At 40.3% G+C, this 23,628-nt stretch overlaps 1 protein-coding gene across 1 annotated transcript in view; it reads right to left on the bottom strand.

The window, feature by feature from the left end:
• LOC126470555 (EH domain-containing protein 3-like) overlaps nt 1-22,946 on the bottom strand; it is a 35,520-nt gene extending 12,574 nt beyond the window's left edge. Inside the window, exons 1-3 of the mRNA XM_050098493.1 lie at nt 22,002-22,946; nt 12,027-12,135; nt 11,783-11,947 (exon numbers count right to left, since the gene is read on the bottom strand). Of these exons, the coding sequence (XP_049954450.1) occupies nt 11,783-11,947; nt 12,027-12,135; nt 22,002-22,804 (1,077 nt within the window). The 5' untranslated portion in view covers nt 22,805-22,946. The remainder of the gene's footprint in view (nt 1-11,782; nt 11,948-12,026; nt 12,136-22,001) is intronic.
• Nucleotides 22,947-23,628: the final 682 nt, after the last annotated feature.

Raw genomic sequence — 23,628 nt, 5'->3', positions numbered from 1 at the left:
CAGTGAGCACAGCCTTGAAAAATATAACATTCTGTCTTGTTAATGTCAAAAGTAGACAAGGTCTCAGTGTGTGATATTTAAATGCAGTGTCACAAGCAGTGAAAACTAGTAGTGCCTTCCAACTGCACACAGGATACTTCTTCCTACTGCAGTGGCTGTATGGAAGTTCACCACACAGAACTGCGAAATTGCAACTATTTGCTTGCCACTTTTAGCTTCATATTTTCCTTCATACTCTACTTCAACATTCAGTGTTGAAATATAATGGAAGGGGCCTTCATATTGGGCTAATGTTTTTGCGCTCTTTTCCAAATGATGGACTCTGGCATAGAGGGTACGGAGACCCATTTCTTCATGTCTTTGTTGCGTAACAAGTTTATCTCACATCCTAAAGCATATCCTCTGTTGGATACATCTGCCCAATAGCCTGAAGGACACTTAGGTAAGAAAAGATGACAGTAAAATAATGTCTGTCAAGACATTTGCTCAGATATTTACAGGACTGCATGTGGTTCGCAAACAGATAAGACTTCATTAGGAGGTCATTTTCTGAAGATGCTTTCATGGGAAACATATGTGCAACTGATCAGGCCCCTTGTTTCAACTCACCAGTGAGATCAGTGTTTAATAACTTTGCTCCAATAAAATATAGTATGGTCTACATTTAAAAATGTATTCTGGTGTACTATTTCCATCCACAACTTATATGGGTCTCTTCAGCGGTCATTTTCATCTAGAACAGTCCTTTAGAGAAATGAGACATTTTACCACATTTAGTTCAGCAAGGTTAATCTCTGACAAAATCCCTAATGGTCTTTTGATATACAGTTCAGAAAGTCATTCCAATAGCAAAGAAATATGGTAATAACTGAGGAACACACAAATTATTAAACATGATAATCCAGAAAGATCTGCTTATGCACTTGAAGTACCAGCCCACAACCTTCTGCAAAGATGTAGGGACTGGGGCTTGTACTTCGACCACATTGTGTGAAAATTCCAACATTTGCAAATGTCAATGCTTTGTTGAACCATACATAGCACATCAGTAACAAAGATGGTATCTGATGACTTTAAGAACCCCAAGGAGACATCATTTGTTCACTCAAGCTCTTTTACACTAAGTGACACGTTCATTTCTCTGCATATCCTATTGGTGTGACAGCTTAATTAGTTTCCCAGTGGATGGATGGATGAATTATGGGGTTTTAAGGGAGCAAACTGCAATGATCATCAGTCCCTCCATGCCGCACAACAGCAGACTGTACAGTTTACATAATCCATCAGACAAATAACCTCTAGTACTCTCTAAAATTCTCAATTGGTACCTCATTTGCTGCACAGATTTCGAGCCACTCAAAAGCACATTTCTTAGTTTTAAATAAATGATTTCTAAAAACATTGACTACTTTTTTAAAAAAAGATTGTTGTATTTTCAACTTTTGTTCAGAAAGCATGGAATACAATATATTTAAACATAGATCGCTATTCCATTATTATTAAGAGTATACAGATCAAGAAAAAGTAGACAAGGTTTAGTTTATGTTGTGATTTGTTTTTAACATGAAAGAAAGAAATTCACAATTTTTAATGTCACGAGAAGTGGAATTCTGATAACTTCTTCAGCTCTTGATGTGATCAGGCTTCACACTTAGTGTTGTTATCGCTGAAGAGCAGTTCAATTGTAGTTGTAGGAAGTCATGTAAATTGAAGGTAGAGAGGAGAGTAAGGGAAGGGGCAAGGGGCAAGGGTAGGAACTACTGAAGTCAGCTGCACCGAGACTTTGTGCAGAATCAGTAGCGACTAGTGAAAATGCATGCCGGAATGAGATTCAAACCTGTGATCTCCTGCTTACTAGGGAGTTACATTAACCACTGTGCCATCCGGACAAAGTGCTTATCACAACTGCGCAGCCTATCTTGGCACACTTCTTGGTTGACCCATAGAACAGCCTATCTCTATAAATATCATCCAAAATGAAAAAAAGCTCAAAGATCGAAATCTGCTCAACCTATGCTGGGTATGTCAGAAACATAGTAGAAAATCATTTAATTTTAAATCACAATCAAAGGGAGATAGAAGAAAATTTGCAAAACAATAAATTATGAGTCACAGGGGGTGGGGGGGTGGGGGGGAAGTTGTTAAAGACAACCAACAAACACTGTGGCTTGTCACACGCAGAGGACGGCGCACCACCACCCAACTAGGCTTGCCCCACCAATTGTACAATGTCTACTGAGTCAACTGGTAGGCTATCTAATATGAAGAGTACTAAAACTTTTTAAAGAAGACATTAAGACTCAAAGTAATATCAAAACTGAGTTGGGATGTCATGTCATGAGTTGGACCAGCCCTTTATGTGAGGGCAGCTGGAAAATCCGGGGCCAAAAATATCAGTGGTAGGTGACCCTCTTCCCCTGTCTGGCAACCAGAAGGACCACATCACAAAGTTCCAGGTAAAGCTATGCTGTCTGCTCAAAGGTAAGGATATGGGTGAAGGACAGAACGTCACAGCTACAACAAAGTGGGGCAGTTTGTTGTACACTGTATGGGTCAGACTGGTGTGACCAATACAAAGGCAGCAGACAACTGTGGATTCCTGATGAGATGGCCAAAGAGAAGACCATCACATACTCTCTTTACAGTCAGTAACATATTGATTGTTGCCGTGACAGTCTGTTAACTGTTCCGTGCCACTAAGAGTCTGAAGTGATTTTTTACACATGTTGAATCCCAATATCATTATTTCCAGTGAATCCTAGGCGAGCTGATCCACAGGTCAACTGCCTGGTATCCTAATGTGACGGGGGGACAAAAGAAATTCCACTGTCATAAAGGAAGAAGATGGGATTTTGTATCTGCATTACTAATAGATGCTGAGAATAACAGTGGGCTATAGATTGTTGGTTATTCATGGACACACTGCAGATGAGGAAAGAGTCATTTGATTGGGTGCAGCCTTAGTGAAGAACACTGTCATAAAAGCAATGCATCCACTAGGAAGGGAGTGTTGCTCACTGGTCCTGGTGCATGTGAAGGACTAGCCTGTCCAGTCTTCAAACTCTTGAGTCACCCATATATATATATTATATTTGAATAGGGATACTCTGCAAGTACAATGAACAGCAACTGGTGAAAAACCAAGCATTCTATCAAGTCATTTGGGCCATATAATGATCCCAAATTTGTGGGTAAGGCATGCACCATGGGAGTGTTTCTGAATGTGAAATAGTGAGAGGATTGACTAAGGGTAAGCAAAAATCTGAACTGATTGACTGCAACCAATTCAATAGCAAGAGTCCCTACTGAGGCCACTTTTCTCAACATCTTATTTTGTGTCAGGCATCAGAAGGTGTCAGTGCAGATGTTCTGGCTGGTTATGGATGAGTGTAGCAACCTGAGGAGTAATTGGTGGCACCTGACCCATGCAGAGGAAATCCATGTGTCTACCAGTAGGCTGCCCACAAGGCTCATTCAGAAGGCACCAAATGCAAGTCTGATCCCACAATGGTGAATCAGATCTAGGAGTCTCAGTGCTGACTGCAGTGTTGATCCATTAAGCAGGCATCTGTGATCTAAATATGGTAAAACGAGAGCTTTGTAAAGCAGGAAAATAGTGGGATGACTCACACCCCTGGTGGTATTACTGAGGCAGCAGAAGACATTTAGTTTTAACTGACACATCTGCTTAAACTGTAACCATGTTTACCTGTCATAAAATACGAGTTCTAAGAAGATACATGTTTCTACCACATTAAACATATCATTATGTAGGTAAAGTTAACTGTGGACGAACAGTTTTAAGTTAGCAAAAATTAACAATACAAGCTTTGGTAGTGGTAAATTGGAAGCATGTGTATGTGCCCAACATTCTGGTTTCCTCATAACACTATCACTTGGTGACTCATGTTAGAAGAACTATAGCAGATGCAGAAGTCATCAGTATATAAGAGTGGTGAGACTAGATCCCATTGCTTCCACGAATCTGTTAATTTGCTATTAATAAGAGGGTCACATTCACGACAGCCTTCTGGGATACCTTTACCCTGTATGAATTACAGACAGACTCTGACAGATTGCCCAGATAGAAAATTCTGGGTGAAGACTGGGAGGGAGCCATAGAAAATCCACACATGTAAGGTGATGAGAAAATGGTGGATGCAATGCTCAGGCAAAGTGCATCACCAGATGGCTGACAATAACAATATAATCACATTTTTGTGGTATTGAAAACGTTGCAAATGGCAAATTCAGTATTTGTTCGTAAGTGTATGCCCACCGTTTCCTTAGTGGTGTTCAGTCAACAGAAGTTATCACAAGTGCTACTGTAATAATAGACTCAATAACTACACAAAACTGGTGAATACATTGGGTGAAATTAGATTTCCTGAAGAGCTATGCGAACCACTGAGTACAGTGAAAGCAAGTATTTCAGTTCAGCAAGGTGAGGACAATGGGCATTAAAATTCTATTGGATTATGCTTGCACATGAGTCCAATGGCAGTGAGGAAAGGATAGAATCATTAAAAACAATTTGATTTTGTGTTAGCACCACCTGTTGCTTGTCATCTTGTTGCACGATTTCGATAGCAGTGAAAGGGGAAACCAAGGCAGTAAGATCTGCCCTGTCTGCCTTCACCATAGGTTTCCTCTTTTCTTCCTTCTTTTCTCCTTATGGGATTTAGATTTGATATGAAGAGTAACCAGATATGAGGCTGGTACAGATGGAGATCTCGTTGGTAGGTGCTATAGGGTGCAAAACTGCTAAGGTCATAATCACCTGTATCATATAACAAGAAAAAAAACAGGTACTAAATAAAAACATGAGGCAAAAAAGGTAAAAACACAGTCAGGCAACTTTAAAAGAGGAGCAGCTGAGGACAAGGACGTCCCTATGGAAAATTTCTCAAAACATCATTGAGATGGTGGAGGTCCCCATGGGGGGGGGGAGATCAAATTAGCTTCACCGTGCCGCTGTGGTGAATAAAAAGCAGGACACGATTCACAGAATGCGTGTAATCCGCTAAAACATCTGAAAAAGTAGTCTGAAAACATAGACGTAATTTAAACAGTTAAAAAATGGGCACTGGATCGGAAAGTGGTGCACGTCAAGGGTTGAGAGCAGTAGGCACAGAGTGGAGCAGGGTCGCCACTTAATAAATGGTTGTGACTAAAATGAAAATGTCCTGCATGCAACTGGGCTAAAATGACCACCTCATGTTGTGAGGGCCGAGAGGAAGTTGATTATGCTACTGGGAGAGGTTTAATGACCCAGACTTTGTTCCCCTGGTGAGAAGACCATTGCGCACTCCAAAGTGCTAGCACATGCCAAATGACAGAGATATGAAGATCATCTGAAGGAACTGAATGACAAGCAGGCAGATGGAGGAGAGCTGCAGGTTTTGCTGCAGCATCAGTAGCCTCATTCCCTGGAACCCACAGTAAGCGAGTGCGGGCATTCTTGCATCCATTGTACTAAAGGGTGGACTGAGTACAGCCGTGAGAAGGTGCTGAAGAGCACAGAGAGAATCTGAACAGATGTCGATTTGGAAGCCCTCGTGGCCAGATGTACTGGATGACCTGATAAAAGGCGTACAAGCTCCGTGGTAAAAAAAAAAAAAGTGCTGGTCAAGAAGCCGATATTGGAAAGGATCATCACCAAGTACAAAGGCACACCCAACACCATGGTTAGTCTTGGAACTGTCAGTGTGGATGAAGAAACTGACCCCTATCTGTGTGCGAAGTCCGAGAAACTCATTGCAATACACCAGGGAAGGAGTAGTGTCCTTAGGAAGTGAAAGGAGTTCAAAATGAACATGGATCTCGGCACGAAGACAGGGTGGTGAAGAGCTCACACCCATGGGGAATGTGACAGGGAACGTAAATCAAAGCTGTCAAAGAGCAAATGAAAGCGAACTCTGGGGGCAACAGAGAAGATGGGCGCAACCCACACTGGTGGTCAAGGGAATCATAAAAAATGGGAGCATAGTATGGGTGGCTGGGAATAGAACACAGACAACTTGCATAATGACCGAGCAGAACATCCCACCAGTAGAACAACAGTAAGTCAGCAGCTTCAGCATAAACACTCAACGGGACTAGTATAAAAGGCACCAGTGGCTAAACATATTCCGCAATGGTGGATGATGTAAGATAGATGGATGTAGTGATGAATATACAATACACTCATAATCCACTTTCGAATGGACATGGGACTGGTATAAATGGAGGAGATTGGTCCAATCCGCTCCCCATGAGATACCACATAAGAAATGTAGAACACTGAGGGAGTGAGTAAAATGAGCTGCCAGGTAAGACACAACAGAATTTCCTATCAAACATGAGTCCCAAGAATTTTGTTGTGTCAACGAATGGAAAATGGAATGGGATGAGATGTAGGGATGGGCGGAAGAAACTCTTGGCGCAGCCAGAAGTTCACACAGACAGTCTTGTCACCAGAAAAGTGGAAGCCATTGTTGATGCTCTACAAGTAAAGATTCACTGAAGACATCGTTCAAGTAGACAGGTTCAACTGAGAGCTGCAATAGATATTAGAGACATCAACAAAGAGAGAGCTCGAGATACCTAGGAGAGAATTCATAACAGGGTTAATGGCCAGGGCAAATAAGACACTGATGCTCAGAGAATCCTGAGGCACACCGTTCTCTTTCTTAAAAGTGCCCAACACAGCCAACTCCACACGTATCCTAAAAATACATTCTTAAAAATTCCCGGATAACAAAAAGCTGGTGATCCTGGAAGCCCCACTTGCACATAATACAGAGGATACCTGTCCACCAGCAGGTGTCATACGCCTTCTCCAAATCAAAAAGCACAGCAACAGTTTGGTGCTTGCACAAAAAATTGTTCATAATATGAGTTGACAAGGTGACGAGATGATCAGCTGCAGAGGGTGCCTATGGAATTCACATTGAGCATTAGTGAAGAGATTCTGAGACTTGAGCCACCACACCAACCAACCATTAATCATATGTTCCATCACCTTGCACACACTACTGGTGAGGGAAATTGGGCAATAGCTGGAAGGAAGATATTTGTACTTACCAGCTGCTTCAGGCCAGCGACTGGTAAATGTACCCTCTGTCCAAATGTGGTTGTATGTATGAAAGAGAAAGCATAGGCTCTCAGGAAATAGGTGCTGCGACATCAGAATGTGAATGCCATCCAGTCCTGGAGCAGATGACCAGGACAAAGGGAGTGCATGTTTAAGCTCCCTCACAGTAAAAGCAGTATTGTAACATTCATGATTCTGGGAGGAGAACGATATTGCCATTGCCTCTGCCACCCATTTCAGAGGGAGGAAGGCAGGATGGTAGTAGGTGGAACGGGAAATGTCTGCAAAATATCAGCCCAAGGTGTTGGAGATATCGAGAGGGTCTACAATGACATTGTTCACTAGCGTCAGACTGGAAACTGGGGAATGAACAACAGTTCCTGAAAGCCGACAGAGATTACCTCAAACAACAGAAGACGGAGGAAAACTGTTGAAAGAGCTTTGAAAAATAAATAAATAAAGAAAAGTCAACCAGCTTCTTTGCTATTCCTAAAAGTGTGGCGACCTTGCGCCCTTAGTTGTTTATAATGGATACAGTCTGTCATCGTGACACGGCATTTAAAAATGCGGAGAGCTCATCTCCGCATGTGGATTGCGTCGTGGCAGGCCTCAGTCCACTAGGGGATGGGGGCATGTCTCAGTGAGGAAGAGGTATGAAACATTCTGTGGAAGTAAGGATAGCATTTGTGAGGTACCCTACATAGTCATCAATGAAGGGGAAATGCTACTCGTCAAAAGTGGCCAGTGAGGAGTAGAGCTGCCTATCAACTTTGGAAAGTTGCCAGTTGGTTGGACGCACAGTTGGAATAGGCATTTGTAACATCTCGAATGAGCAATATGACTTCCCCATGAGCCAGAGTCCCTGCCTCAGGGTAAAGGTCAAAACTGACTGAAGTGAAGTGTGGGAGGTGAGAGCGACTGTGAGGGTGCAATTTTCTTTCCTGATGGCAGGAAACAACTTGACAATATGATTTCAAGAGGAGCTGTAATTCAACCCTATTGGATCTGATGCCGCAAATGTTCCGTTGGAGAATAACCATATCTGATGATAGACAGGAGATGGGTCAAATAAGGGGGGCAGTCAATGCGATAGCTGCCAAGTGCCAGAATTTGAACGTGCATCATGACCACATTCAGAGGCTGAAGGATGCTGGTCCATTAGTCTGACAGAGGTGTTTGTATTTGCCTTCGTTTGGCCAGCGGACTGGTCATTGGAGGTGTGTCCCGGTGAAACAGAGGTCAGCTGGGTGAGGGGATCGCGCGGTGACACTATTTGAGAAGAATGCCGAGGTGGAGAAGGGGAAGTTCATTTGCCTTTGTTTGAATGCCTAGAACCTTGGCATTTGAAAGGTGCAGACCCAGATGTTGGCTGACTAGATGTGAGGAGAAAGTCATCATGGGAGTACTCCTTTTTGGATTTCCGTGCTTCTGTTTATGAGGCATGCGATTTCACTGGCACAGGCAAAGGTTAGTTGGTGTGCACCCATGGCAGATAAAGATGAGGCTGTGACCCTGGAGATGGACATTTTCACAACCATGCACTAAACTGTAAGTCTTAGATCTGCATAGCCATGTCCCTCATAGGTTGGGGTGTAGCGAGAACTGTAGTATAATTGCCAGAGGGTAGTGTACAAGGTTTGCAGCTAGCCAACATTTTTTGAGCAATGTGAGCAGAAACATTTTCCTCGTATCTCCTGAATGGCTCTCTCATTGAGGTAGATTGAACAGTTACAGGAGGAAGCAGCACGATCACCCTTGCAGTTGATACAGTGAAGGGAAGGAGGTGGACACAGACTCTCACGAGCGTCCCTGCCGCCGGTTATGTATTTCGCTCCATTTTCACAAAATTCACAAGTGTGGTTGTAGCGTTGACACTTAAAGCAATGCATGGGATTCGGAGTATATGGTCCAACAGTAATGGCTCCGTAGGCAGTCTTAATTTTTTACGGGAGTACACACAGTCAAATGTGAGGAACAGAGTTCGGGTTGGCACTAATTCTTTATCAACCCTTTTCATGATGCAGTGAACTGCAGTCACTCCCTGGTCTGAGAGATACACTTATTTCAGCCTTGGTCAGGCCATCAAGCAGCCGAGTGCATACAACACCATGGGAGGAATTCAGAGTGCGGTGGGCCTCTACTTTAACAGGACAACGGTGGAGAAGTGTTGCATTAAGCAGTTCCCGTGCTTCAAAAGCACTGTCAGCCTCCAAAAGCAAGCTCCCATTATGCAACCGAGAGCAGGACTTCACATGACTGGCAATGACATCTACACCCTTCTGAATAACAAATGGATTAACTGTTGTGAAATTGTGACCATCTCCCATGTGCGACACCATGAGATGTTGAGGTGCAGTCAGGAGAAGTGTTGATTCTTTCATCTCAACCCATTTATGTTTCTGAGATGAGAAACTTATTGCAGATAAATCTTCCATGATGGCCAGCATCTCTGATGGTGCACTCCAACCTGCAAGGGAGGGGAAGGGGGGGGGGGGGCTCAGAGGGAGGTTGGGAGAGGCCTGGAGTACATACAAGCCCTACTTGTCAACTTTTACATGTGAAATGTGTGGGCCAGCCTTCAGGAATTCACAGGGTGGAAGAAGAAGGAGAAGAAAAGGAAAAGGAGAGATCTCAAACGCCAAAGCAGAGGAAGGGTAAGAAAAGGAAAGATAGGGAAATAAAGATAGGCAGGCAGCATGATTCCATACACAGTTTTACCCATGGGAGGGGAAAAGAAAAGCACGATAATAGACATGCAGCACAGAAAGGGAAGTAGTGCCAAAAAGGTTGGAGCCCCGTGGTAGCCAAGCACTTACTCACAAGAGAGTATTGAGCCCCCTGGGGACGGGCAGTACAGATGGAGAGCAAGGTATGGTCGAATTAATGTCACATAAGGCATTTGCTTAAGGTCAGGTCAAAAAGAAAGAAACTGAGAAACGATCAGAAAATAGAATAATTGTGGCACAGGGAAAAGAAGGCTTGGGGACCCACACTCACCATGTGTGTGCTCACTAAAGAGTTGTGATCCACCTGGGAGGCTTTCCATTGGAAACAATGCCCATAAAATATTTTTAAAAGTAACTGCAGAGCCCCATATCCATAAATTTGATAACACTGAAACAAAACCTTTATTAAAATAGACACAAACTTTACTATTATTCAAAACTTCAAAATCAGTGTCCTTTGTCCACTTCTTCCTTAAAGTAATATGTAGCAAATGATTAGTGAGAAGATTAAATGAGAAGCAGCAAAATGCTGTAAAGTGGTGTGCTATGCCTTTGAGATATAAAAAGATGCTGTCTGCACAGGAAATACTGTTTTGTAGATGCCTCCACCAAGATCAAGTATCAATAAAGGAGTGAACTTCTGCACATGCACAAGGAGTGACTAAGTGACATGATTGAATTTCTCTAACTGGATCAAGTGACCATTCACCCAATTATTTATGCACTTTTTCTTTGCCTCTAGGCTCCTCAGTACCAAATTCTTGGAAGTTTAAGCAACTGATAAACTTAGAAGTTGAACAATACATTAACAGCAGCAGCCATTGTCAAACATCCCTAAATTTCTATATACTATTTTCTGGTTTTGAGGAAATAATTGCAGCAATATGCACTATTATGTGCATTTATCAATTTACAAGACAATTTCTATTGCAATTAAATGAAAATCTTAGTGTTCATCCATTCTCTATATGTTGTAATTTCTGCAGGTGTTCTGTCTGAATGAATGACAAAACACTAACTCCATTCATCTCCTTTAGCAAGCTGGAGCTTAGTCCTCTATGCACTGCACTACTCTGTGAATAACTACTTGTGACAGTTAAGGTCTGACATGGCTTTAAGAACAACAGGGAAATTGCCCAATTTCAGTTATAGCTATTTTAAAAGTAATTTAAGATAAAATAGGCATTCCACATGAGTTGTCACAAGATGCTATTGTGTTCTGTATTAGGACTAGGCGTTTTGTTATGACCTGCAAGCAATTTTCTATACAGTTCCAAACAGGAAGACTATTTCAGAACTTATTATTGGTAGAAATAAATCCCAAATAATGACACTGACAGATTGATTTCACATGAACAAAACAAAAATGTGTAGGATTACACACAACATATCAGTATCAGCCAAATCTGAACACAGTCTTCAAAACAATCACAGAAGGCATGAACAAGGTCTTCTCCGAATGTTGTAATATGAGAATAAATCACAAGAAAACTGAAATCTTTTAGTTTAATGAAGTGCCAATAGCACTGAACAGAAATCTGGAGGAAGAGAATATGAAACAAATCATCAGCTTCAAGGATGCAGGTAACAATTTCGGCTGTTACATTGAACATAGACTTACCCAAGCTAAAGCAGCATTTAATAATAAGAACTAAAACTGAACAATATTAGTTTGAAAACAAAGCAACACTAGTTTTGTTTGGAGTATTGTCATTGGGGACATGGGCATCAGGGGGAGCCAGAAATAATAAGATATGGTGTTCTAAGAGAATTCTAAACATATAATGGACAGACAACAAAAGATGACAAACTCTACACAAGTAAGGGCAGACAATGATTGTCTCTGACAACTGATTTTGATTCAATAGGGAATAATTTTCTGTCCACTATTAAGGCAACTTCTGCCACAAAACTATCTTTTGCAATTTCTAAAAAGGTTTTCCAGTCAAGTTCATGGGGGAGAAAAAACTTATTTACAAACCTGCATACGCTTCAGATCTGGAAAATCTCCAGGTGAAATTTGATGTTCACGTTGGATCTGATCATAAATATGGCCCAAATTCTTGATCAGTTCCTTCTTCTTTGTATCTTTACCAAACATAGCTGGCATCTCTCTTTTTAAAGCACTTATAATATAAGCATGTACCTAAAAAATAAAAAATTACAATACAGCAAAAACTGCAAAGAACGGTACAAAAACAGAATGATACAAGTCGAAGAACTACCTTGGCCAAACGAGCTCTCTTGATAAGATCATTCAGCTTTCTCAGTGCAGCATTTCTTGGCAAAGACTGTAAATCCCGGAATAAATCTTGTTCTTCATCTTCAAACAATCTGAAATTTTCATGAATCACAAAGTCAAATATTGTCAGCATATTGACAGACAGCGAAGAAATTTATACAAAGGGAAATAAAGTTGCACCTACATTTATTTCCATCAAAATGATTTGTATGATTGAGTAGCATGGTAATACTTTCAATGTAAGAAAAGTCCTGGAAAGCCCAGCAGTAAAGTTTAGCTGATTCTGTTGTATGGCAGCACTGTTAGTGGTTGTGTGCTTAATATGTACACTTTGTATGAGCAGCAAAATCTAATTCATTTTCTATTACTCAAGCAGCCAAACAAAATCTTTTGGGATACGTAGCCACCATACAAACAAGTGCACCTTTTACAAGTGAACAGTGGTGGTTCTGAGAGTTCACTAATGCTAAGGAAAAATTAATTACAATAAGAGGTTAAGGTGACAGTGTACGCTGTTGACATGAAATAACAATGCTTTGGTGCATATAATGGTAAAAGCAGTCTGTATATACATTTGATGGATCATTTCATATGACATTGTTTATAATTCCTTTATGTACAGGGAGGTTTCAAGTCAGATTTTTTATTCCATCTACACCTACACAATGTGAACCACTGATGTGCACAACACAGGATGTGTCCCACTGTACCAGTTATTAAGACGTTTTCCTGTTTCATTCACATATGGAGAACAGGAAGAATGATTGTTTAAATGCCTCCTTGTGTGTTGTAATTACTGGAATCTTGTTCTCATGATCTCTATGGGAGCAATATGTAGGGGATGGTTGTATATTTCTAGACTCCTCATTTAAAGCCAGTTCTTCAAACTTTACCAGTAGACTTTTTTGGGACAGTTTCTGTCTGTCTTCAAGAGCCTGCCAGTCCAGTTCTTTCAACACCTCTGCGACACTCTCCCATGGATCAAACAAATCTATGACCATCCGTGCTGCCATTCTCTGTGTATGTTCCATATGCCCTAGTTAGTTCTATTTGGTACGGATTCCACACACTTGAGGAATATTTTAGGATGATTTGCACAAGTGACTTTTAAGCTATCTCCTTTGTAGAATGACTGCATTTCCCAAGTATTCTGCCAATAAACTACAGTCTGCTACATGCTTTACCCATGACTGAGCCTATGTGATTGTTCCATTCATGTCCCTACTAAGTGTTACACTCAGGTATTTGAGTTTTTCAGTTCCAGCTGTGACTCACTGGTATTATATTAATAAGATATTATGTTTTTTTTGTAGTGCATAATTTTACATTTTTGAATATTTAAAGCAAGTTGCCAATTTTTGCACCATTTTTAAATATTATAAAGGTCTGACTGAATATTTGTGCAGCTTCATTTAGTGTGTACTTCACTGAAGATAACTGCATCATCTGCGAAAAATCAGAGGTTACTATTAATATTGTTCACGAGGTCATTAATATACAACATGAACAGCATGGGATCAAACGCACTTTCCTGGGGTACACCTGAAGTTAGTTCTACATCGTCCAATGACTCTCCAATCCATGGTAACATGCTGTGTCCTCCCTACCAGAAATCCTCAAACCAGTCACAAATTTCACCTGACACCCCATACGGTCATACTTCAGATAATAAGTGTAGGTGTGGCACTGAGTCAAAAACTACTGCATCTACCTGATTGCCTTGAGCTTCAGGATGTCATGTGAGAAAAATGAGAGTTGGATTTCACATGCTTTACATTTTCAAAATCCATGGTGGTTGGCATGAAGGAGGAGATTCTGCTTAAGATACCTTATGATGTTTGAACTCAGAATATGTTCTAAGAGAAAGAGATGTTGGATGATAGTTTTGTGGAGCACTTCTGCTATCCTTATTATAGACTGGTGTCACCTGTTCTTTATTACAGCTACTGGGCATGGTTTTTTGCTTGAGATAGTTGTGATAAATTATAGTTAACAGAGGGACTAACTCAGTCACAACTTGGGTATAGAACCTGACAGATTCTATCAGCCGTGCAGCTTTGTCCAATTTTAAGTATTTCAGCTGTTTCTCCATGCCACTGACACTAGTATACAGGGTGGTCCACTGATCGTGACTGGGCCAAATATCTCACGAAATAAGTGTCAAACGAAAAAACTACAAAGAACGAAACTTTTCTAGCTTGAAGGGGAAACCAGACGGCACTACGGTTGGCCTGCTAGATGGTGCTGCCATAGGTAAACGTGTATCAACTGCGTTTTTAAAAAATAGGAACCCCCATTTTTTATTACATATTCGTGTAGTACGTAAAGAAATGTGAATGTTTTAGTCGGACCACTTTTTTTGCCTTGTGATAGATGGTGCTGTAATAGTCACAAACATATGGCTCACAATTTTAGACGAACAGTTGGTAACATGTAGGTTTTTTAAATTAAAATACAGAATGTAGGTACGTTTGAAAATTTTATTTCGGTTCTTCCAATGTGATACATGTACCTTTGTGAACTTATCATTTCTGAGAATGCATGCTGTTACAGCGTGATTACCTGTAAATACCACATTAATGCAATAAATGCTCAAAATGATGTCCGTCAACCTCAACAGTGAGTAGTTCGCCTTCCGTAATGTTTGCACATGCATTGACAATGCGCTGACGCATGTTGTCAGGCATTGTCGGTGGATCACGACAGCAAATATTCTTCAACTTTCCCCACAGAAAGAAATCCAGGGACATCAGATCCGGTGAACGTGCAGGCCATGGTATGGTGCTTCAACGACCAATCCACTTGTCATGAAATATGTTATTCCATACTGCTTCAACCACACGCGAACTATGTGCCGGACATCCATCATGTTGGAAGTACATCGCCATTCTGTCATGCAGTGAAACATCGGTAGAACATTATGTAGGAAATCAGCATACATTGCACCATTTAGATTGCCATCGATAAAATGGGGGCCAATTATCCTTCCTCCCATAATGCCACACCATACATTAACCCACCAAGGTCGCTGATGTTCCACTTGTCGCAGCCATCGTGGATTTTCCGTTGTCCAATAGTGCATATTATGCCAGTTTATGTTACCATTGGTGAATGATGCTTCGTCGCTAAATAGAATGCGTGCAAAAAATCTGTCATCATCCCGTAATTTCTCTTGTGCCCAGTGGCAGAACTGTACATGACATTCAAAGTCATCACCATGCAATTCCTGGTGTATAGAAATATGGTATGGGTGCAATCGATGTTGATGTAGCATTCTCAACACCGACGTTTTTGAGATTCCTGATTCTCGCGCAATTTGTCTGCTACTGATGTTTGGATTAGCAGCGACAGCAGCTAAAACACCTACTTGGGCATCATCATTTGTTGCAGGTCGTGGTTGACGTTTGACATGTGGCTGAACACTTCCTGTTTCCTTAATTAATGTAACTATCAGGCGAACAGTCCGGACACTTGGATGATGTCGTCCAGGATACCGAGCAGCATACATAGCACACCTCCTTTGGACATTTTGATCAGAACAACCATACATCAACACGATATTGACCTTTTCCACAATTGGTAAACAGTCCATTTTAACATGGGTAATGTATCACGAAGCAAATACCGTCCGCACTGGCGGAATGTTACGTGATACCATGTACTTATACGTTTGTGACTATTACAGCTCCATCTATCACAAAGCCAAAAGTGGTCCAACTAAAACATTCATATTTCTTTACGTACTACACGAATATGTAATAAAAAAATGGGGGTTCCCATTTTAAAAAACAGTTGAAATCCTTTTGACCTATGGCAGTGCCATCTAGCGGGTCAACCATAGCACCGTCTGGTTTCCCCCTTCAAGCTAGAAGAGTTTTGTTCTTTGTAGTTTTTTCGTTTGATGCTTATTTCGCAAGATATTTGGCCCATCACTATCAATGGACCACCTTGTATATTTCACTCATCTTTCCAGTGGTATGATGATTAAACTGGAGCAATACTCCTGCGTTTTTCTTTGTAGAAGGACATTTGAAAACAAAGTTAAGCATTTCTACTTTTTCTCTGCTACTTTCTGTTTTAGTTCCTGTCTTGTCCATGAGTGACTGGACATTAACTTTGGTTACACTAACATACTTTACATACAACCAAATTTTCTTTGGATTTTGTGAAAGATCTTTCAACACTATTCTGCTATGGTAGTCACTGAAGACTCCAATCATTGCTCTCTTTATTGCCAAACATGTTTCATTCAGCATCTCTCCACCTGTAGCCCTTAGTTTTGTTTTACAGTGACTGTATACCATGAAGGATTTCTCCCATCATGAACCCTTCTACTACATACTTCTCTATTCATACATGATCAACCACAGGTTTCCTTTACAGTTTTCAGTTACATCAGGAGGCGAGTCTGGTGGTTAATCATATTATAATTTCATGCCAACCCTTTATACTGAGTCTTACTTGAACAGTCTCACATGCAGCTTCAATATCTACCTAAGTGGATTTCAGTTTTTTTGTCTGCTGTGACAAATATATTACCTCCATTTCCTTATCTTTTCAGTATATGCTTAAATGTTCCCCAAGATCTCACTACTGTCAACTTCAGGTTTTAGCCAGTTTTCTGTGTCTAGTATTACAATGAGGTGACAAAGTCACGGAATACCTTCTAACAACAGGTTGGTCCACCTTTTTGCCCAGTGAACTGTAGCAACGATGTTGCAAAGGCTCAACAAGTTATCAGAAGTCCCCTGCACAAATACTGAGCCATGTTGCCTCTACAGCCTTCCATAATTGCAAAAAGAGTTGTTGGTGCAGGCCTTTGTATGAACTTAAATCTCAATTATGTCCCATAAATGTTTGATGGGATTCATGTCGGGCAATCTGAGTGGCCAAACCATTTTGCTCAAATTGTCCACACTGGTCTTCAAACCATTTTTGAACAATTGTGGCCTGGTGCACTATCATCCACAAAAATTCCTTTGTCATTTGGGAACACGAAGTCTATAATGGCTGCACATGGTCTGTAAGTAACCGAACATAAGCATTTCCAGTTCATGATCAGTTCAGTTAGGCCATAGGACCCAGCCCATTCCACGTAAACACAGCGTAACTATTATGGAGACACCACCAGCTTGCACACTGCCTTGTTGGCAATTTGGGTACATGGCTTCATGGGGTGTGTACCACACACTAACCTTACCATCTGTTCTTACTACCCGAGATTGGGACTCATTTGACCAAAGGTTTCCAGTAATCTAGGATTTTAAAACTTCCACAAGTGTGGAGCATTTCTTTGGGTCTTATGTTTATTCTTCTGGGTCTCCTATAGACATCGTCATCTGGACTGGATGGAGACTGCCCTAATCTAAAAAGCCTTGTATGGATCCCACACACAAGCAGCTACCTGGGTAGCTGCCTCTGATGTATAGTGCACACCTAACTCACTTGTGGGGCCTCTACAACTCTCAACCGTATGGCACAAGTCTAAGAAGTCATTGCATAGATTGTTACAGAAGCTTTAGAGTCTCTGGTTCAAGCCTTTCACTCAACTAAGAACCACTATCTGTTCTCGGGGCAATACTGCACATTGTGAGCTTCATTCAAACTCCATGAATGGGGCCGGTATTCTCAACCTTGATGACGTGCACATACAGCCAGAAGTATAGTGACATCAAGGCAACATTTGCTGCTTCCACCAAGGAGAGTAAAACGTTCTTGTATAGTATTGTTGCCAGAAATGACATCATGGCAACCAGATTCCACTGCAGTAGTGTCTATTCACTTGCCATAAGGAAAACCCATCAAATGCCATTACACGTGTAATTTTATTCTTATGACCTTCGATTAACAATCACCACGCCTGCCTTGTTTCATAACACAGTGTCACTATCAATGCTGACAATTCCCCAGGAGAATGCATTTCTCCTCCATGACACAGCCAGCCACACAACACTATTGACCAGCCAGCCACACACACATGAAATGATTAAGCATGCACCACGTAGTTCAGCCATGACTCTCAGTGGTTACCCCAAGTTTAATCCACTGAAATGTTTCTGATCATTTCCAATGGTGATATGAAACCACTGTCTACACCACCACACTAAAAAAAAATAAAAAAAAAAAAAAAAAAAAAAAAAAACCAGCAAGGGTGGTGGTGAATACCGCCTGTATTTTGATTGCTTTTTACACGTACTGTCATGGCTGAAAATGGACACACACTTTTTGATTCAATATCTTACTTCAATTTTCAGTTTAAAGATTTTACTATTTTAGGTATGTATTGCAATCTAGGTATTGAAAATGGAATACAATTAACACTGAGAAAGTTTTTATACTATCTTCTTGGCGTACAGCCTAGACAAATCTGGATTAAAACTAAAGCATTCAAAAATAATCATAATCTTCTTAGTCAGGGGATGACTGTCAGGAACAAAGTATGCCCCCTTTATGGTAGTTTCCAAACTTGTCACTGGTCAGGTGACATCACTCCGTATTCTAATTTGTATTGCCAGGGTGAAGTCACCTGGAGGGAGGAATTTGAATGAGCAAATGCAGGGTGCGGCAATTTGGTAGTAGGCCTAGTTGTTGCCTCCACGCCACGACTCAGAGGTGGAAGGGGAGTGTAAACCACCCTCCAGCGTCACCTATTCCATTAAAAATTACATTTTTGGTCTTATTTATTTGAAGATGCCCTGACTTAAGCTCTCACCTCCAAAAATTATAACCATGGGTTGTTAAAATGTTGGTGTATATACAAAGTTCTACTGGTGCTTTTACTACTGAGTGCCAGTAAGCCTATGAGTGAAAGAGGGTCTTACTATTCTTAAAGCTGGCCTTCTGCACTTCCATAAGGCTGTGTTCTGCTGTCACCAAGTCTCCAACGTTTCTGTACTAGATATGTCATCTATGTTCAGCACAACACACAGTTATAGTAAGGATTGTTTACATGCATTAATTTTTGCCACATTCACATGGCATATTGTAAACAGGTACTCTCAGATCAAGGCTGTTTTTACTGGCTACAGCAAGCTCTCAATTTCTGTGGAGGTTGGAATACTAGTCTAATCCATATTGACTTAATATAAGCCCAATACTGCTCCAGGTCACTAAACAAATCGAAAATGTGCTGTAGATTTACATTCTTCTATTGTCTGGATGGGTTTGCGCCCAAGTTTAGCACTGAAAGCACTTATAATCTGGTTTCTCTGAAAACATTCTTAAGGTGTTCTAATTCAGATAACAGATGACCATAGCCTGAAGTTGTCTGTGCTCTGTATAACAAAATGCTAATGACAAAACACTTTGAAGCTGGATGGTGGAAACTGCACTCATTTAAATAAAGATCTTAGACTGACAGTATGTACGCAGAGAGGATTTTACACAAGGATGCCACCACAAGAAGCCTAAATGGAAATGAGGAAGTAAAAATGAAACTCAAATTGTAAATATTTTCCTCTGGTCTTTTCACTACTGTTTTTCCTTCTAGCTTTTGGTTCGTTCTTGTACCACTTTTCAGTCTATACCACTGCTGATTGTTTTAAATCACCTTCCTTTCCTTTACTTACATGGGCGTACCCAGGATCTGAACTGGGGGGGGGGGGGGGGGGGGCAGGTCATACTAGTCTCAGGAAACAAGGACTCGAGACAACATACAGCACTTCTTATTGAATAAAACAGTAAACCCAGTGAAAAACTGCTTTTAATAAACATTTTAAATAAAAGAATGCACTTGTACAATCCGAGAAAACATGCAGCAATTCTTATTAAATAAAACAGTAAACTAGTGACAAACTGTGAATATCGTCTGGGAGGAGGAGGGGCAGCTCCCCCCCCCTCCCCCCGGGCGCCTTGCTGAGTACGCCCATGTTTACTTATGAGGACCATATAATCATTCCACCTTCACCTCCTTTCTTACAAAACGGAACTAAGTCTCAGCATTTCTAGCTGCATGGCACTCATATGTACCAGCAGTTGGTCACATTGCAAGATAGTGGAAGAAGATGGTAAATGTATGAAAGTATCTTTAGCTGTAACATCCAGAGATAAGTTTCACTCTGTACAAAGACTATCAGTGCTTTGGTGGTAGCTTTTCAATAAGCACTGCAGTGAAGCTGAGCAAAAAACATCTACAGAGAAAACAGTTAACAGTGCTTTTCATGAAAATTACTGACTGTTCGGGGCTAGCTTTCAAATCCAAAGCAACCCAGCTAATCTAGTTTTGTACAGTCATAAATATCTCACCTCCTATAACAGTATACGAACAAGAAATAATAAATACAGCAAGAAGTTCTCAAGTTCTTACTTGCACACATAGCCTACTGATGAAAACTACTACAGGAAAAACCATATAGTAGACCTACTTACCTTTTTAAGTTCGGCTAGCAAAAGAATAATTGGCAACTTTGCAGACATTGGAATCAGTAAGTCAACATATTTTGATTCACTGATAGCTTTTGGTATAATACTCTGGGACAACTACCCACTAAGGAAAAATATATTCATTGCACAAAATAATTGTGTGTGGGGTTAACACATGTCCACTTCACAGGTAAAATCTCTATGCAGCTCAGAATATTATCCACAAACTTTGACATAGAAAAGGGTGAAATATGAAGCTGTAAGACTGACAACATACCCACGAAAATAAAATGTCTGGCAGATAGCAGAAGCGTTTTCAAATGTAGATTAAGGATATTTCTCCTTAGAAGCTCCTTATATAAATCTACAGTGCCAAAGAAAAATTCCCAAGTAGAAATAATTAGTCCTTTTAACATAAGAAAACCCTGTAAATGGCCCACTTGTACCCACATAAATATATTTTTCATATATGTTTAGCTTACACATCCCACATAAAATTTATTGTAAATATCCATGGAACATGTATTTAACATGAGAATTTTAGATGCTTTTAGGACAGAGTGGCTAAGTAGGGTAGCTGTGGCAACTTTGTCAAGAAGTACTCCTTGCTAAAACCTTTAATTCATTACTGGGTCTTCACTATTTATCTTCATTTCCTTACAGGCTCAAAATGTTGCATTATGTGTGATTCATCAAGATGTTAAAGAATATTAGTTATGTAAGTGTGTTCTTCAGTTTTTCTAATTGTGTGCAGAAATATGGGGATTCAATCACTCAGAAACTGTAAAAGGCACACTAAGCAGGTGATTAATAATGTGTTAATATCTTTAAACACTCCTAGGAGGACAATATTTTTCAGTGTACACTTCATTTTATTTGTAAACACTCTTAGCAATCAGCTAATTTCACCACTACAAATTTGATATTTTGTTGCTATTGCCAGTAAGACATGTCATCCACTGGAGATTCTGCATTATTCAGTAAGAGTTATGTAGTAAACGTCTATGATTCCACTAGATGTAGTGGTAGGGAAGTCTTTTTTGAAGGTATTAGTTTGGAGAGGTCAACCGAATCCACCGATATCTTATGTCAGTTTCGTACGCTAACAATGATGAAGTGGTGTGGGCACATAGCAATAAAACACAACGGTTACAATATTTAATTCACACCTGTTTTACTTTTTGGAATGTAGGATATGCCGACAGACTGATATGTAGCACAGCCTGATGTCGAAATTAAGTTGGAAGTTGACAATTTGGTTGTTAGTTGGTGAAGCCAACTAATGTGAATAAGAAATATCTGTCATGAGGCACTAATCTTCAGTACAGCACGACACCTAGGTAACGTTGACATGCGCAATTTTGTTTGGGTGCTGGTAAAATGGTATCAAATACTTCCGTTAATCTGTCTGGAGGGGGGAGGGAGAAGAGTGAAATGCAATATACAATATGAAATATTCACGCCAATAAACTGTGGTCATTGTAGAACTATGAGGGGGGCGTGGCTCCAGAGCCTACACAAATACGATTGTGAAAGCATCTTATCGCAAGAATAGTTTTATCAATAGCAAAACAAAAGCACAACATAACTAACTTACCTTCTATTTACGTCGTACCGCAATGGCTGATCCCAGAAAGATCCGATATAGACTCTTGCTACTTCCGGTGTTTGGAGTACTTTACCTAAAGACCACATTAACGCTCCATAAACTCTCATAAGCTGTTGATGATCTATCATGTCTGCCTTATTAAGAACGATACGAATTTTATCGTCATGTCCTCTAAGGGCTTCAATCGATCTTCTGAATTCATCAGATATATCAAGCTTATGGGCATCAAACAACAATATGATTCTGTCAACTCTTTCTGCAAACCATTCTAACACGCCAGTAAAATCGTAGCCTCTATCCACACGTTGTTTCTCACCGGATAATATTCCTGGCGTGTCAACAATGGATATTCCTTTAAGCACAGGCGTATTTACCAGTGAACACTGGAACCGGTTTAGGAACATATTTCCAAATTTTGTTAGAGGTTTAAACTGTTTTTTCGGGTCGACAACTAATGCATTTCCAGGTATGACTCCGTCATTATCAGCATACATGACAGCTATAAACCTGTCAGTTGTTGGTTCAGGGCCTATCCGAATACCTGGAAAATCCTGTTCCAATAAATATCGAATAAATGTTGTCTTACCGGTAGAATACTGGCCCACCAATAAAATCATGGGCTTCGCATCAAAATCTGGATCTTCTAATTTCGGCGAATGGAACTCATGAAAATCGTAGAATTCCTCTAGTGGCAATAACTTTGTTTTGTATATTTTTTTAAGACCTTCCACAACACTTTCAAAAAGTTCTGGTCCCTTCTTGTTTTCATCTTTGCTCAACCAACTAAACATTTTTAGATTTCTAGGAGCCTGTTTCCCTCACTTGGCACTCACTCAACACACTGCAACCTCTGCGCAAGCGCAACTAAGCTCCACCTCAGATTCACAACTTTCTTCACAGTTACGACTGGGCGTTCCTCTCATAATGTGTTGACGACTCAATAGATGTCGATATACACACATATCGATCGATCTCTGTCAGTGACAGAAGATTCAAAGACTTTATTTAATAAACAAATTTCGGTCCAGCTTAAAGACCATGGAGGTAATACAATTTGCTGAGACAGTTGTGGTTCTACGTTCCACAATCGGTATCGATACATAATTTACCGATTACGTGACAGATGTAACAATAAAAATGAACCATTTGGGAGTCGACAAACGAATTTGTTTACTTGTATAAATGGATTACAAATGTGGATAAGTTTTCGGGTGAATTTATTTATTTATTTTGATCGAAAATCAACTGATTAAAAAAAAGGTTTCTTTTGTTCCAGTGTTCTGGATAAGTCAGAGCCTTACTTACAAGAGTTATCTACTATTGCCTGGCATTTTTATCTACACAACTTTTCCTAAATTTGGTTGAGAGAACAATGTTACATATATGGACTATACATAAAAACAATTTGTTATTGCAATACTTAGATTAAGGAATCTACAGTCTGTGACACAGTTTAAGATCTGAGATTACATATATTTTTAGACAGATGGTCTTCCATCATACGAGTGTACTAAATCTAGGAACTCATCTATTGAATATACTTGTTTGTTTAGAAGCCCTAATTTTAATTTCTTTTTTAGTTTTGTAATGGGCAATTTGGAGACATTAGGATGGA

Source organism: Schistocerca serialis, chromosome 3, assembly GCF_023864345.2.
Source record: "Schistocerca serialis cubense isolate TAMUIC-IGC-003099 chromosome 3, iqSchSeri2.2, whole genome shotgun sequence".
NCBI lineage: Eukaryota > Metazoa > Arthropoda > Insecta > Orthoptera > Acrididae > Schistocerca > Schistocerca serialis.
This window is presented reverse-complemented; position numbering and strand designations above follow the sequence as displayed.